The sequence below is a fragment of the Lethenteron reissneri genome, chromosome 22 (genome assembly GCF_015708825.2).
Source record: "Lethenteron reissneri isolate LAM-NWPU_2019-01 chromosome 22, ASM1570882v1, whole genome shotgun sequence".
NCBI lineage: Eukaryota > Metazoa > Chordata > Hyperoartia > Petromyzontiformes > Petromyzontidae > Lethenteron > Lethenteron reissneri.
The window spans coordinates 6,421,638-6,438,533 of NC_083800.1; the positions used below are offsets into that span (position 1 = coordinate 6,421,638).

Below are 16,896 nucleotides of genomic sequence, written 5' to 3' on the forward strand. Positions count from 1 at the left end.
TCTCTCGTCGACCAAGAGTCCGGCAGTCGGAAGAAAAACTTATCGAACACAAGTTGAAGCGCGAGAGTTGACGTCGCCGTACCTTCCACGTGGTGTTCCGTTGCCTTCAGCGAGACGCCTGGTGCGCTCTCCGATTTGAACACCACGGACTTATCGGCGGAAACCTCCTCCACCGTCGCCTTCAAGCATCTGCCCCGGCTTGGGAAACTCGCGGCCTGCACGATAGTTACACGTACGACATCGCCTCATTGCTCGTCGCTCAATGCAAACAAACAAGAAGTTTACGCATCGGGGGCAGTTTCAAGCTGTTGTGCATTTTAATTGTAAGACGTAACTTCAGGGACACAATAGAAGTGTGGTTAGTTTGTTGTTCTCCCCCCGCACCTCCCGATAAGCACGGTTGGCTACATACGGTGCGTGAAGGAAGTTCAACATACAAATTTTTACTTATCATTTGCAGTGTCATGGACATGCCGACACATTCAGATGCTTTTTAAATCCATATTGTATTGTATTACACGATACTGTTTCTACCAAATGTCAACCAAACACGGTTAGATTGTATTATTTAAGTACAAAAAAATCTGTAGTTTATTCCTCTTCAAAAGATAACTGAATTATTTTAGATAACTGAATTATCTTTAGCATGGTTGGCTACATATCTGGGTTATCTTTTTGCACGGTTGGCTACATATGGTGCCAAGAAGTTCAACGTACATATATAATCTCCTTTTTATTTGCCTGGTGGGTATTCCACATTCATATGATGGGGGAAACTTCCAACCCCTGAACTCCCCCCACCCCCCCGCCCCCCCCCCCCACCGGTGCCATCTCGTGCTGCGTCTGCGCACGGCGCTATCGGAGCCGAGACCTTTGCTGGCGAGCAAGGCTCGAGCCTGGACGACCTCCTGCAGGGCCTGGCTGAGCAGCGCGGTCCCCTCGAGCGCAGCGTCGGCCAGGCATTCGGAGACTCGGAGAGAGATGTCCAGGTGGCTCTTCTCCTCGTCCACGCGGGTCACAGCCGCCAGCACCGTCTGCCCGACCGAGTAGAACTCCTCGCAGCTCACCACGTACTCGTCGGAGAGCGCCTGCTCGCAAGGGGATGATCGGCGACGCGCACGCGTGAGCTTTGCCGAGCCGCTCTTGCCGCTGGAATGTTCCCGCTTGCCACGGGGTTGGAGAATCTGTCGTCGCTTTACAGTTTGCGTTAGGGCCAAATCTATTCGTCAGTTGGGTTCGCTCGTGCAGGAGCTATGCATCGTTTAAACCAATTAACTATCGATGATAAAAGGAAAGTACCGTGTGAATAACTGTGGATTTTCATTTTACGGGCGATTATTGCAATACTACGAATTGCTAAGTTAGGCAATACAAAACGACTTACGAATGGATCTTTTGGTATAGTTTTAACTGGGGTAATATTACAAGTGGTGTTTACAAATTCAGACATTTGAGCCCATAGAGACAGTTTTTAAGTGCTAGGCATGTGGAATCTTAGCTGTGCAGAAGCCATGACAACTTATGAGGCCCTCAGCAGGGAAACCAAACCGGCAGTTACATTTTAATAGTGCTCAGTTTGAAAGAGAATTTTCATTTGTGCAGGCTTTTACTGCTGTAGTAATGGTTCTTGTAAAGGCACGGAGAGCGTGACAGTCCTCCACTTACGGTCTTGAACGCCATTCCCCTGAGGGCAGTAGGGGAACTCCACCGACACGCCGTACGGCAGCATTCTCCTCGTCACACCAACTAGCAGCATACCAGCCTGCAGCAGCAGGGAGGAGGGGGGGGGGAAGATCTGTAAATGTTCTTGTATTGCATTTCATATTGAAAATGGTGAATGAAAAATTTACCCGTAAAAACAAAGTTTTTCACTATAAATCCTTTATATGCGTGGCGGCTAGAGTCCTCTCGTCCTCTGGCTTGAGATGGCTGCCACCTATGGGTCAGATGATTGCCTGCCACCATTAAGCAATTGGTAATTAAATATTTAAAAAATTCCTAAAAAGTGTAAAGTTATGGAAAAAAATGTTCACGAAAATAAATTGTCACGCACAACGAGTCTGTGTGCAAAATGTCAGCTCGATTGGATCACGGGAAGTGGGTTAAAAAACGACCGAAAAATGTGCACGGTCGTAAGCGCGCAAGCAAGTGAACTTAATATAAAGGATTTTAAAACAGCCAATTTTCCACACCTGTATAAAATTTGGGGCATTTAAAAAAAATCAAAGCCTAACTTTTTCCAGAAGGGTTCTGCCAAGTTTCACTAAAGGCAAAGCTCCTTTTTTTCCCAAACGAGAAATTTACAGGTCATTTTTTAAATGTACTAATTTTTTGTATTAATAGATTTCACATCGATGTTTTTCGAGTCCCATGGCCTTTTTTACCGTTGGGGCCTGACCATTTCTTTCACCGATATCTCCTTGCCATGTCACTCCACTTCTCTCTGTCCGTCGCTGCTTCCTTCAACGGATACAAGTTCCCTCCACTCCAAAGCTTTTATATGTATGTTTAACTTATTTTGCACTGTACATAGCCAACTGTGAAAATAAGTTATTTGTGTTAAATACTCAAACTCTTAACAACGTAATGTGAAAGGTCTCACTTGTAAGTCGCCGAGTGTCTTTGGCACATTGCTCCCGGACAGCGCCACCTGCAGAGCGTGCTTCTTTGTCAGTAGCTGACGTTAATGGGTGGTTAAGGCCATTTAACAGCACACATGCAAAAGCACAGGAAAGGCTCAACACGACGGTGAGCATACACTTATATTCAGGCTTTCAATCGCACAGGTTACACAATAAACATCACTAAATGTACAATTGCACGTACGGCCTCTTTTTTAGAAACATGCGTTTAGAGTATTTGGCTGCTATAAATTTCCACATGGTAAGCCACTTTGTTGAGCTATCATTTTTGGCCAGTTCGCTTCTGAAAGAGCTGTGTCTCAGTGGGCCTTACCTGGTTAAAAATAAAAGTTTTACTTAGTTTTTGTCAATCCACCACAGGATGGAGGGCCTTCAGTTGCCATGTGCACCAGTCTGTCGTACAAACGTCTGCCCCCCCCTCCAACTCCACCACGTGGGCACGATGCCAAGGATACAATTTTGCCATTGCGCTCGCTGAAACACGTGGCGCTCATCACGTCGCCTGGCTCCACAAGTTCCAGCAGCAGTCGGCACACGTGCACGTTGTCGGAGAGGTGCATCATGGGCATGAAGCCCAGCGCTCCTGAATCCATGACAGTCACGTCCAGCCCCTTCTCCGACTTGCAACGCACCTGCACGTCCACGCACTGGGCAGGCACCGACAGAGCACACGGTGGGGGTTAATTGTCGCGTGGGAACACACCTTCTCCGCAGCGGGTCTGTCTCGTCAATATCGCGTTCGATGCTCATACTACTTGCAAAAATGCTTATCCTCCTCCGCTTCTTCGCTCGCACTGCTAGATGTGTGTAATTCCCTCCCATCGTCTCCTTGATCAAGCTCTTATAACCTTGCCCAATTCAAGAAATGTGTTACATCTAATTTATTACGACTATGATAATGTCGTTTATTGCTGGCCGTTTGAAATTTGCGACATTGGACCTGTGCTCAGCAACAGTGTAAAAAAACCTATCTGGTGCAGGACTATAAATGTTCAGAACATAGACATCTGAAACCAAAAGCTTACGTACAGCGTGCTGCAAACGGTGCGACGCTACGAGATAATACGATCTAAAAAAAAACATTTCACATACGGCTGCTGCCCAGGAGCACCGAATGTTTATCTCACGTGGAAGGCAGGATGTGCACATTGCAGAAACGCTCTCTCACCTTGCCCACTTCGACGGCGAAGCTTGTTTGCTGAACGGGGCCCCCAGCATCCTGCGTCTCCTTCCCACTCACCGTCCCCGACAGAGAAACCAACATTCTCTCCTCGGCTGGAGAAGAATTTAAGACCATAGCCTTCACCACCTGTGCTCAGGAGGCACGCAAGAAAAAAACATACAAATTCAATTTCACAATGATGGGAGCATCTGTTCCAGTTGCTTCATTTGAAAATAATCATCTGAGGGTGGAGCTGGTAAAACTGTGGTTAGTGAGTGCACTCTGAACCAGACAATCTTTAATTCCGTTTCTCTAAGCCATGGCCTACATCACTGGTGAGTAATATCTGAACCCATCCCAAGCTACCCACCCCGTCATTAACCCATGAGAGCAGCCAACATTTTGGGCAATGATACTTCTATATATTTGAGATGAATAGCCAGTTCACAAAACGTCTCCTATTCTATAATTTGTGCTTGCCAACCCACTGCCAATGCAGCATCACAAAAATTGACTTCACGATGAAAAAACCGTTTCATTTTTCTATTGCATATCATGCTGAACTCATTAAGGGACATAAACCATCATGCAAACTCCGGTCATCCTCGCAGTAGCAGCTTTTGGCTAGCCATCGAACAAAGACGGTCCATGCATCGCGTTCATTCAGCAGAGTTTCTGCGGCCGTCTGGAACGCGCTTCCATCCGATATTAGGAAGCCACAGCTATGCACTTTTAAACCTAGATTTTACACTTAATTTCTTTAGAACTGCTTTTACTGATTAATTTATTGTCCTTCCCCTGCACCTCCCGATTAGCACGGTTGGTTAGGTACAGCACGAAACACGTTCAACATACATTGTGGCTTCCTGTAATAACCCAACCCCGCCGTAGTTTCCGGGCGCTCCAGCGTGGTCCTCACCTGCCCGGTGTAGAACGCCTGCGTGGGGTCGGTGCCAAAGTCGAGGCCCAGGTCGGAGCGCCGCGCCAGGGCCTTGACGTCGCCGTAAAAGCGCACGATGCAGCCGAAGTCACGCACGCACACCACAGTGCCGTGAGCCACCGTGCCGGGCACGGCGCTCTCGAAGGAGACGAGCGGGCGGAGCTTGGAGCGCACCAGCGCCCGCTTGTGCGTCAGCATCAGCTTGTGCTTCTCCGCACAGCAGTTCAGCACCTGCAGATGGGGTAAGCGAGCCAATAAGCATGGTCATTTGTTTTCATTCACCAACGGCAGCGTTACATCACGTGAGCCACAGGGGTTGTGGTCGGTACCGCTTGTAGTGGCAAACGCTACTCGTGTGTCCACAGTGGGTAGAAAGATTAGCGCACTTACTGTCTGGTTTGCAGACACGCTTAATATTTGTTGCCATATTCCACAGATGATTCACGCAACTATTAGTTTCCCAAAGCTATATTATCTGCGAACAACCTTTTGTTTGCCATCATATCCATGTGTGATCTGGAGGTAAAATGCTCCAAATATATAATCATTTGCATTTGTCACCCTGGGCGGTACCGATAAGTTATTTTTTAACCAAATTCTCAAAAAAAGTTATTCACCGGGTTTTGAAGGTGCAATATCCGGGTTGTGGAGTATAACCAAGCTCCTCACTCATTGAGGGTTAGTGTCACAGTGTCCATGTGACTGCAAATATATCGGTAAACCTCTTGCTTTCTCGGGACGGGACGATTCGTTGATCGATTACAGTGGATTGTTATGCTTGTGTGTCAATATAGATTTCAATGGAAAAAAAAAACACCTAGAAATTCAGTTCCTGATAAACATGGCCAAGCACTGCAGGGCTACAGAGCACAACTGTGCTAGCCTTCATCGTAGTACCTGGATTCAAACTACATTTTGGGGTAACACCACAAGAGTAAAAACCTGTATTATGGATGACATTGATCGCGAAAGCCTACGTGTTAAACTTGGAGAGAAATATTAGAACATTTAACTTTTGGGTTTGACGTTCCGGTGAATAGTATTTTTGGTTAGCTGCTGGAAGGGGCGTAAAGGCCACATATCTTGCGATGTTCAAGTTGACACAAGTTCAGTTATGATGTTAACGTTCTTTAATTATGATCAATGCACTCTGAACTTTCGCGCCTGCCCATTTCGAGTGGACAATGTTAAGCATTGTCATAAAGTTTATATATATATATGTTTAACATTGTCATAAAAACAAAGACCGTTGGACAAAGAGGGCGCTGGAACCTTCCCATCACTACGGCGCTGTACCTTCAAGTTTCAAGTTTATTTTAACACGTAGGCTTTTGCGACCAATATTATTCATAATCAACGTTTTTGGGTTTAGATCGCGTTATTTATAAATGTGTCGTAACCCTCCACCACCATCATCGGGCGACTTGCCCGATGATGCTGGATGCAATTACCAGCAAAACGTCGTACTCAAAAATTGTAAATGTTGTGGTTTCACGCTTCAACACACCTGTGGACTAAATCAGTGCACTATTTATCTTTTGTCAACGTGACACTTTTTTACTGATTGGCCGTGTCGGGTGGTGGAGGGTTACGACACATTTATAAATAACGCAATCTAAACCCAAAAACGTTGATTATGAATTCAAGTTTATTTACATACTATTAACATTCCTTCCCTTTATTAATGCTACCCCTATCCCCTCCCTTTGATGCTGCTAATCCTGCATAATGCACGGGCATAATATGACTTTGAAACCCCCCGCCCACCTCCTATGCATTTCACAAGTAGTACTAATCCCATATCCGCATTTCCCATAAATAAGCTAGATTCCTCTTGATATGCAAATTATTTTGTCAAGGCGCTCTTCCCCCTCCAACCCAGCTTAAATATACGCTCCAAGCCTGGGGTGTTTCATTCAGACGCTGCCTTCCCGACAGACCTGTTTCTTCACCTGAGGACGGCTGCTTGCGTTGTGGCCGAAACGTCGTGAGAATAATTTTAATATTTTTATTTTTTTATTATTTCCCTTCTACGTGACTTCACCGAAAGAACCAAGAAGATTCAAGTTTATTGTTCAAGCTACCTTGCAGGTGACCTCGTTGCCGGGGCTGAACTTCTTCTCTGGGTGGAGCACAGCAACGTCCGCGAGGTGGGCGAGTGGCACGAAGCCGCGCACGTGATCCGTCAGGCGAACCTGCAGGCCGAATTTGCCCACCGCCAGCACCGTGCCCTACGGTACAGAGACGCGGTGTGACTGGGGGGGGGGGGGGGGCCCATCAGGAGTGGCACACGACGACGCCATGAGCATAAGGCCAGGCGCTCTCTTTTGTCGAGCCATGCACGTGAGACACTACAAAACCATTCAAATGTGTATCGCGTCGAAGGGATGGAGCCGTGCCGCAGCAGCTAGTGGCGGGTAATACGAGAACCAGTCCTGCCAGTCCGATTTAAAATCAATATCATTGCACCACGGAGTGATTGTGTGCGGAACTAGTGCGAGCATTGGCGTCTGCTCACCTCCACGGTCTGCCCGAGCTCAAGATCGCTGTAGCGCATAAAAGGACCTTCGATTACACTCCTGGAAACAAGAAAAGAACATCGTGTAAATTGATCGTTTTAGCAACTTGATCTGTGTGAGAGCTGCTGGGCGCAACTCAGAGAAGCGCTGTGGACAAGAGACGGTACTCACTGCCGAAGGGAAGCGATTGCCGCTTGATCCACGTGGCTGAAGCCTATGACGCGGCATTTGTGCTTCGAGTCTTCGCTTAGAAACTGCCGTTCCTTGTCGGAAATCTGTTTCACCTGCACGTTGAAGATACAAATATGCTTGCTACAGTTATAATGATAATATAATTTCCAGCATTCAAACACAGCAGAAAATCGAAAAAAACTGAACTCAAGCTGAGCTATGTGATTTGTCAAGAGCTTTCTCTATCAATTATCAGTTTGATTATCTGACTAATCAGATCACGTGGAAAAGTCTCAACTCTGTATCCCACATCATGCCCCACTGGACGGGAGGCGATGGGCAGGGCTTGGTGACATCACCGGCACCATCGGTCGCTTCACGCTGACGAGCGTGGCTCGTAGGGTCTCAAGTAATCAACCACCAAGAGTAGTTGATTCAATTCTTCCATCAATGAAACATAAAATGAACTTGAATTGAAGCTTTCGTGACTGCAGGAATCCATACTATTTGGTTCTTTCGGTAAAGTCACGTAGGTATAGACTTTACCGAAAGAACCAAAGAGTATATTTTTGGTTCTTTCGGTAAAGTCACGTAGAAGGGAAATAATATTTTTTTTTATATTATTGTATTCTTAATAATAAAATATTTATTTTTCATTTTTTATTATTTCCCTTCTATGTGACTTTACCGAAAGAACCAAGAATATGAATCCCTGCAGTCACGAAAGCTTTAAATACAAATTAGAACCAAAGAGCATAAAATGGACTATTCTTTCCAGCTTTAACCTTAATGAAATATGAAGGTGGGTAGAGATTATTGTGCCCCCCCCCCCCCGCTGGTTACACTCAGAAAGACGCGTAGGGTACCACTCCCATCCTGATGAAACAGATGAAAAATATCACCTCCAAATTTCCCCCTATTTTTGGCAATGGGCACATCATTACATTTACAATAAAATGAGAAATCGACAAGATGATGAAAGTGCAGATATCCTAAATGTCGGATTTTCAAATGCATATTCAACACTATCTCCTTACAAATGGGGAGAGTGGTGGAGCAGCAGTTCATGCACTGCTCTATAAACCTAGCAACCTGAGTTTGATTCTTGGTCACATCTAACATCAGTGGCTAGTGACATCTGAACTTGTCCTGCACTGACCACAGTGGTGAAGCCCCATGACCAACACAAGACAAGGCCATTATCCATAGTGAATTGATGAGGGCTGTAAGTTATCATTTATAACCACGTTATAAAAAGTGGCAGCCAAAGGTGGGAATACGACCGAGAATCACGTCTAACAGAGAGATGGAGCAATTAAAAACAATCACGTGTACAGGAATTAGATGGGACCGTTGCACCGTGACACCATAAGGCCTTCATCCAGCAGTTGATAGATCACTGCCGCTAATGATTAAGTACAACACTTACAGGGAAACAAACACACATTATTAATGTCTGCAAGGCAATAATATTTACATGAACGAAGGCAGAAGATCCGTTGGGCAGCACCAATAAGATGCCTGAACCCGTGAGGAACCTGGAGATAGCACAGTCCTCAAACACGTCACCGATGGTGAAACCGATCGGGTCCGACACTGGTTTTCCCGGCTGCAGCAGCGCTGGCAGGGTGCTGAGCCCAATCAGCTTGGAAGAGGGCATCACGTGCAGAACGCACACCTTCACCTGAGCAAACAAAAAACAGGGCCCGGCGCGACAAACTCGTGTTACGGCGTTTACCAGCATTGGTAAACAATACCATCTTACAATCAAAACAAGAGAAAACAATGTCGCTGGCGTATGTAATGTGAGCGCTAGTGGGCCAGCTTCAGCGCTAATAAGTGGGAGCAATGTCTGCCTGCAGAGTGTAGTCACGTAGAATTTTAATTTACTCGACATCTGTGAAAAAGGGGCTTCATAGTTAATCAAATTCCTCCAGTTTAAATGAAGATTATAATTATTAATTTTGCTAATTGTTTAGAATAAGTTACAATGACAAGGGGGCTTTTGTTGAACAGTGTGATCCATTAATAGTAACCCCACAAAAAAGATATGGAGAAATTATAAAAATATGTATTTCCTGGTCTTTAGATGTCTCCAAAGTCTCAATACCCTCTCTCCTTTGATTGGTGGAAAACGAACCACCGCCGTGCTCGCTGCGGAACACTTACATTATCATTGGCTGCTGACATTTGGGCTATGCCCATTTCAAACCCTTATAAACAGTTTCCCTTGGAAGCTCACCCCCCTTTTCCTGAAGACGACCGCTTGCGTTGCGATCGAAACGTCGTAGTTTTCTGTTATTTTGGATTATTTTCTTTGAACCAATCTACGTGACTTTACCGAAAGACCCAAGAACATTCAAGATTAAGATTTTGTTTAAAAAAAAATACTTTCGTATATGACGAATATGTTCGCGAAAAATTTAACACAGTTAAAACCATCATGCAAGTTATAATTCTGGAATGATGGGTCGATTCCTGGATGAAAATGAAGTAAATTGTGTTCATTTTGTACTGCACAGGGACAGGTTCCATTAGGGGTCTCCCCGCCTAAGGCTAAGCAAGTTTTTTGTTAAGAGATTGTCTGTGTCTTGATCTCCACAGTGCAGGATGGCATGCGAGCCAGGAATCCTGTGCACAATTCTCACCTTCTGGCCCTTCTTGTAACGCTCTTGTGGGCTGAGATGCAAAGAATCCACGCTGCCTTCAAACAAACCCAGGAACTCCACCACCAACCCATCGTGCTCCACCTTATGCAAGCAGATAATTGACATGATCAAACAGCACTCCTCCTATTGTGAAATTAGAAAAAATATACAATTCGAAAAAAATAACAAACTTCATGAACCAATGTTAATTCACTGCTAGTTGAAGAAAGCTTTCCCCCGTGTGAAGTGTTTGACCACACCTCCGACTGGTAAGTGAGGATCGGTGAAAAGGGGGTGGTCAGTACAGGTTTAGATATCGCTCGCAACTGATGTTAGCCATGACCGGGACTCGAACTCAAGTCATCAGGTTCATGGCGCAGCGTGAGCATCACTATGCCACCGTTCCACCTAATTATAAATTAGAGGCTTATAAATGCCGACAGACATGATAATTGGTTTTTTACCCTTCTATCTGGCAACAAAACTGACACCTTTTTTACAAGGAGTCATGTTTGCATAGACCACAATACCTGCAGCCATAATGCAAACAAAAACATAACTCTGATAATATATGCACTGTCCTTGAAGTTGATTGATCCACACCCGAGACAGACATTTTTGTGGCAACTTTCACTAAACATGGGCTGCACCCACAGGCCAAATACACTCGAGAGGGGCCCTCAGAGCTCCATGTAGCAGAGTCCCTTCTGCCGGATGTGGTACGAGCAAGCATAGAGAGCTACACCTTTACCTCTTACCAATTTTGGTCGTGATGAAGGGGGCCCCAGGAGCAGTTCATACATCACTCGCCACTGCTGTTAGCCATAGTTGGGATCTCAAAACTGAACCCATAGGTTGATGTGTGCAATAGAGGAGTGTGTCAACCACTGCGTAAATCCCCTCGACATTGCGCCATAACATTAGAAGCTATCGTAACTGCAGGGAGTCATCTTCTTGGTTCTTTCGGTAAAGTCACGTAGAAGGGAAGTAATACAATAATAAAAATAAAACATAATATAATAATTCTCACGTTTCGGCCAAAACATAATAAAATAATTCTCACGACGTTTTGGCCACAACGCAAGCAGCCGTCCTCAGGTGAAGACCAGGTCTGTCGGGGAGACAGCGTCTGAATTCAGGGGAGACAGCGTTTGAATTCAGACGCTGTCTCCCCGACAGACCTGGTCTTCACCTGAGGACGGCTGCTTGCGTTGTGGCCGAAACGTCGTGAGAATTATTTTATTATGTTTTATTTCTATTATTTTATTACTTCCCTTCTACGTGACTTTACCGAAAGAACCAAGAAGAAGCTATCGTACCCTTTCAATGGTGCCCGACAGAATCACGCCAGGCAGGAGGTTGTCGAGTGTCCAGCCATGCTTCTCGTTGGCGATGGCTGCACTCAGTTTGGTAGGGCTGGCCGAGAGCTGAACCGAATGGCCTTGGCTTCGAACAGTCTCAACGATGCACCACACAGGCTGGCCCACCGACAGGTTTTGACCTGGTCACATGGAGATGGCAACGAGACATCAAACAAACCCATGCATTATACAACCAAGGCAAGGCTTATTACACTGACACAAACACACGCACATACATACACGAAGCATATTGGCGGCTTCAGTTTATCATAAGCCCCTGCTGTTGCCTACAGGGAATTTACAAAGGCTCGAAAAGCGTTATTGAATATATATTTTTTTGGCAATGACTGTTCATTAATTCATTGGCTACATGACAACTATATCTCACTACAAACATGAAATCAGGTTGGCTATATACTTTAAAAACCATAGCCACAGGTTATAAAACTCCATATAATTTTAAATTGAAGGGCTCTATAAAGAAAAAGCCAATGGCACTGCAAGAACAAAGGACGAGTGCTTTCAAGCTCACGTGTCTTAAGTGGGTCTAACAATACTTTCACAGAAGACCAAGTAAAGAAATTGTAATTCAAACCTGTGTCGGTGAAAAATGTACATGAATGGTACTGGAACATAAAAAAGTGAAACCAGAATACATTATTTTGAAAAATCACTTTCATGTGTAAAACTTACCCGCTTTCTTCGAGTTCACCAATGCTTGGGCCTTAGCCTTGCTGAGAAAAGCCTGGGTGCCATACACGCCAATGTCCACCACGTACCCATGATCCTCTAAGCTGGCCACACAGCCATGGAGTAGCTGCAAAAGCAAGATAAGCATCAGCTGCTGATAAGTTTCAAACAACACGCAAAATGTGTAAAAGGCCTTGGCCTTCGTGCATTATGCAAAATTCACCAGCACTTCCTGAAGGAATGCATTGTGGTCAGCTCTGAAGAGTATACATTTATAAATTAAACAAGCTAGTGCAGGTTAAACAAGCAGGTCAGACCATTGATCAGGCACTGCCAATATCTTAAGTTTGAACGTGTTTTAATTGCCTGTTATTAAACCGGAATTGCAAATGTAGCAAATCGATAGTCTCGGCATGGTCACCAAGGACTGCACACAAAACCCATCATAGGAAATTTGTGTTTTCACTTAATTTGGCAGATTCCAGCTACAAAAATGTTAAATCTGGTTGACTGTAATGTACCGAACATTTCTATAGAAGCACACTTTGTAAGATATAGCATGCCAAGTGTGGACAAGAGGACACCTGAAAGAATCTCAAAAGTAGTTGTGATAATGCCTTCTCCAGGCCACTCTCTAACTCGAGGCGATACACTGCTCCACGACAACTCTGAATTGGACATTTTATCTCATGACATGACATGGGACAGCACAAAAGTAATTCCTGCCAAGATTGGCACGAGCCCACAGCTGCTGACATACCATGCCTGGCCTGAGAGCGGAGGCACTGAGTTCCTTGTTGACATCACGAGGGTTGACCGAGAGATTAATCCTGCACCAGTTGCCTTTGCCCTGCACAACCTCCATGACTCGGCAAGGAACCAGAGTCCCTGGTGGGTACAGCTCACTCAGAGGAGCGATCGTCTGTTAACAGAGCACAGAAAAACGGAGAATTTAACACAACTTATATGCGAAATGTATTGATTGTCTGTGCCCGCAATTAAATGTTTCTGCCGAAGGTTAAAATATAACAACGCTTGTGGAGATAATCAGTTGAGTCACATTAATTTTACACAAAACAAGAAAACAAAATGGTGATTCAATACAATAATTGCAGAAGCTATGGTTTCAAAACGAACCACTACGCTATTAAATGCAGCGTATTATTTCCAAAGCACTCCTTCCAACTCCAACAACCTATACATATTAACAGTTCTACAAACAATTCCAACAATATCTACATTAAACTATAATCCGGGACGGTCTTCCGAAAAATATAAAATGTTTTCTTTGTGAATATATAAAAAAATACCACACCTCATTAGAGCACAAACTAAATAGATTGAATGTATTTAATAAAAAAAGACATTCATCACCTCTGACTCCAGGTTTGAATCCATGTTGTCACCCAAGCTCTTAGTGTAGGCATCGCACACGTGCGCGATCTGGACATTGCCAGTGAGGCAACCTGGCAACCCCACCTCCAGCTCATGGTCCAGAGAGACCTTGACGCAGCCCAGGACAAGCATGTCTGGGTTTACCATCTGTGGGACAAACGCAAATACAAATAAAGAATTCAAATGGGAGGAGCATACTTAACAAGGCGAGGCAACATGACAATGTTTCAACTGAAGTTTTGCTGTAAATTGCAATCTTTGTATTTATAAAGCTACAAAAAGAAACTGCATCTCAAGACGCTGTATCAGAAAAGCGGGCACATTTATTTTAAAGAGAGAGGCCAATTGCCATAGCAAAAAAAAGGATTGGACTTGAAAAGGAGCAGGGAGTTGACAGCACAGATGAATGAGGGAAGGCAATAGCAGCCCATGGGGGGCTGCATAAGATAATGCGCAACCTTCCACTGGAAAAAATGGTGACTGTGGGCTTTGATAAGAAGCCATGGTTGCTAAAGCAGAGTTAATATAGAAGAGAGTGAAATGGGGGCAGAGGTAGTGTATTTACACCACAGTTAACACAATCTTTGGCAACGTAGCCATTCTGCTGAAAGGCATGTCGGGAAGGTACCGTGAGACCTCAAAATAACATTTTCAGGGATCCTTCCAAACTGAACGTTAGATGCGAAAACGTTAAATGACAGAAAAACCGACTGCAATATCAATCAGATGTTTTTTAATGGATTGTTCGGTATAGAAAAAAAATCACCGAGTAAGAACATTACAATTAGGTTTCACTGTACTTTTACGACAGGATACGTAGAAATTCAGTACAAAGGGCCTATCATCTTTCCCACAGATTAGCAGAAGTAATGTGGATCACGCAACGGTTTTACCTTCAATTTAAGAATGTCGATGAACTGGACTTTGTTGGGCTTTAATACTGCGTGTTTAGTGCTGATGGCCTCTTGTTCAAACTTCATTTTCTTGACTTTTTCTCCCTCATCCTTGGCTCGCCGCTTTTTGCCCTCAATTTCCAACTCTTGTTGCTGCAATAAACATTTCGGTTAGTGGCAAAAAAATAAACACGTTCCAACAAGAGTACGATTTCAATTACCGTATTGCACTTCTGTGATCATTTGTGTTTTATCACGGTCTATATATTTACTGGACATGTAATGACTCATGTTGCAAATCCATTCAAGACACAATTTGCCTCATTTTTACAGTCTTGTCCATATCGTTTCTAATTGTATTCTCTTCTTTGAACAGGATGATGGCTGGCTTCACTAGCCTCACTGTTTTTGGTGTTTAGTTTGTTGTCCTTTCACTGCACCTCCGATTAGCACGGTTTGCTACGTACGGTGCAAAAAAGTTCCAACATATACACACTGTAACACAAAGCATATTTGCATAACAGTATTTTTGCAAGCATGACAACCATGCATGTATCATATTAACATTTTACACGTTTTTTCTTTACAAAAGAGCAATCTACAGACGTTATCAACGTATATATCCTCCGTTGACACATGGTACAAACGATGCGCAGGTTTTCGGCTTGCGGCAGGGGTGACTTACGCCGAAGAGGTTATCGCTGTGAGCAGCAGGCTTGTCGATGGCACGTGCGGCCACTCGTTCCTTGGGCTGGACACCTCCTCGGGGGAAATCTTCCTCCATGGCTTTGCAACTTGTGGCTGAGCAAAAGAGACACAAGCGTTTCCCACATATTCTGCGTGAAAAAATGCATTCACAAGCACTCCCGTCCCAGCAGATATTCATTAAAAGTTGTGTCGACCACCATATCCACCGACAATCTTTGCATTTGATGGCTCACTTGCTGTACTGACATATTCTTGCCACCTTACATGTCCAGCAGATTGAGGCGTTTCATGTATGTAATTAACGCCTCTGGTAATCACATATTGCAGGTGTGTGGCAACACTTTTTTTTTTACAAAAGTATGTACAGAAAAATGTACACATTTTGTGATCAGAATGGATACAAATACACGACTTTCAATAGTTTAGTGTTGATTATATTTTTATATTATTTTCTGAACCAGCCCCGGGTCCCCATCTCCCCTTTCACCAACCAAACCGCCTTGACCAACGTGATGCATAAAGTACATTACTATACACCCCCAACACCGACAAGAGATGGAAAGAGAGCAGATAATACCAAATACACGAACAAATAATCCTGCAAACCATACGCTATGATTCAGGCGTTTGTTTATAAACTTTATACTGTAATGGTTAACTTTTTGTACTGCGCCCCCCCTCCCTCCCACGTTATCCGATACATTTTTAATGTAAGAAAAACATATCTAAGTAAAAATAATACCGAGCCGTGATTATATAAATGCTGAATGAGGGCCTCCTCGTGCCGTGAGTGATTTGAACATACTTCACCACGCTGGTCATGCGGGTTATTATAACGGAACGTTTAAATTACTTTAAAAAATAAAGTAACATAGTGGAATGAGCTTAACGTCAACAACACGCGATCTTTAAAGGCACCGATTACTCCGATAAAGCCAAGAGAGGCCAGAGTTTGAAAGTAACCTCGCTCAACACCCACCGACTTGGGCTGGATGCCCCTACCGACCACCCCTCACCTCAACCAGCAGAGAATCCAGGCGAGACCGATGATTCACCGCGGCCTAGTTGGAGTTCAGTTGAAAACGTCGGTGGTCGACGCTGAACGTGCAATATTATTAAAGTCGTACAACACGGAGTCGCAAATGTATACCGATCACCTTCTTTGACGATAAGGATTCTTTAATCGAAGTAATTTAAGCGGCAAGCCCGATCGAGCCACCACGAGGTTTGGAAAACATGTGCGTAAAGCGACGGAGCAAATCTCGTCTCGCGAGATCTCGCGCATGCGCTCTCGCGAGACTATGGCTGGAAAACGTCCGCTTGGCGATTTTAAATGAATGAATAATGGGGCCATTTCGATGTAAAGCTTTCGTGACTGCAGGGATTCATCTTCTTGGTTCTTTCGGTAAAGTCACGTAGAAGGGAAATAAAAAAATAAAAAATATATAAAATAACTTATTTTATTTTATTATGTTTTATTTTTATTATTTTATTATTTCCCTTCTACGTGACTTTACCGAAAGAACCAAGAAGAATAATGGGCCAGTTTAACGCTTAGGAGGCTTTCGCGACCCCTATTATCCATCCATTATATGGGATTTTTTTAAAAGTATGATCGCGTAAATATAAACGCGTCGTTAAACCCGCCACCACCCGACACTGCCCATTAGTAAGGTTTTTTTTGCCACGTAAACAGAAGGTAGCCAATTTGTAACTAGTGGTGTCGGTGTGCATAGCACAAGTCGGAGACGAGATAGTTGCAGGAGG

The 16,896-nt window shown here is 44.3% G+C and overlaps 1 protein-coding gene across 1 annotated transcript in view; it reads right to left on the reverse strand.

The window, feature by feature from the left end:
- The window catches only part of PDCD11 (programmed cell death 11), a 42,003-nt gene extending 25,608 nt beyond the window's left edge, over positions 1-16,395 (reverse strand). The window contains 21 exon segments of the mRNA XM_061556470.1: positions 83-185; positions 187-215; positions 872-1,088; positions 1,666-1,692; positions 1,694-1,762; positions 2,603-2,677; positions 3,098-3,289; positions 3,811-3,951; positions 4,724-4,975; positions 6,829-6,975; positions 7,263-7,323; positions 7,435-7,547; positions 8,912-9,118; positions 10,083-10,184; positions 11,402-11,583; positions 12,137-12,260; positions 12,894-13,055; positions 13,508-13,675; positions 14,422-14,574; positions 15,107-15,222; positions 16,146-16,395. Of these exon segments, the coding sequence (XP_061412454.1) occupies positions 83-185; positions 187-215; positions 872-1,088; positions 1,666-1,692; positions 1,694-1,762; positions 2,603-2,677; positions 3,098-3,289; positions 3,811-3,951; positions 4,724-4,975; positions 6,829-6,975; positions 7,263-7,323; positions 7,435-7,547; positions 8,912-9,118; positions 10,083-10,184; positions 11,402-11,583; positions 12,137-12,260; positions 12,894-13,055; positions 13,508-13,675; positions 14,422-14,574; positions 15,107-15,205 (2,623 nt within the window). The 5' untranslated portion in view covers positions 15,206-15,222; positions 16,146-16,395.
- Between the last annotated feature and the right edge of the window lie 501 nt (positions 16,396-16,896).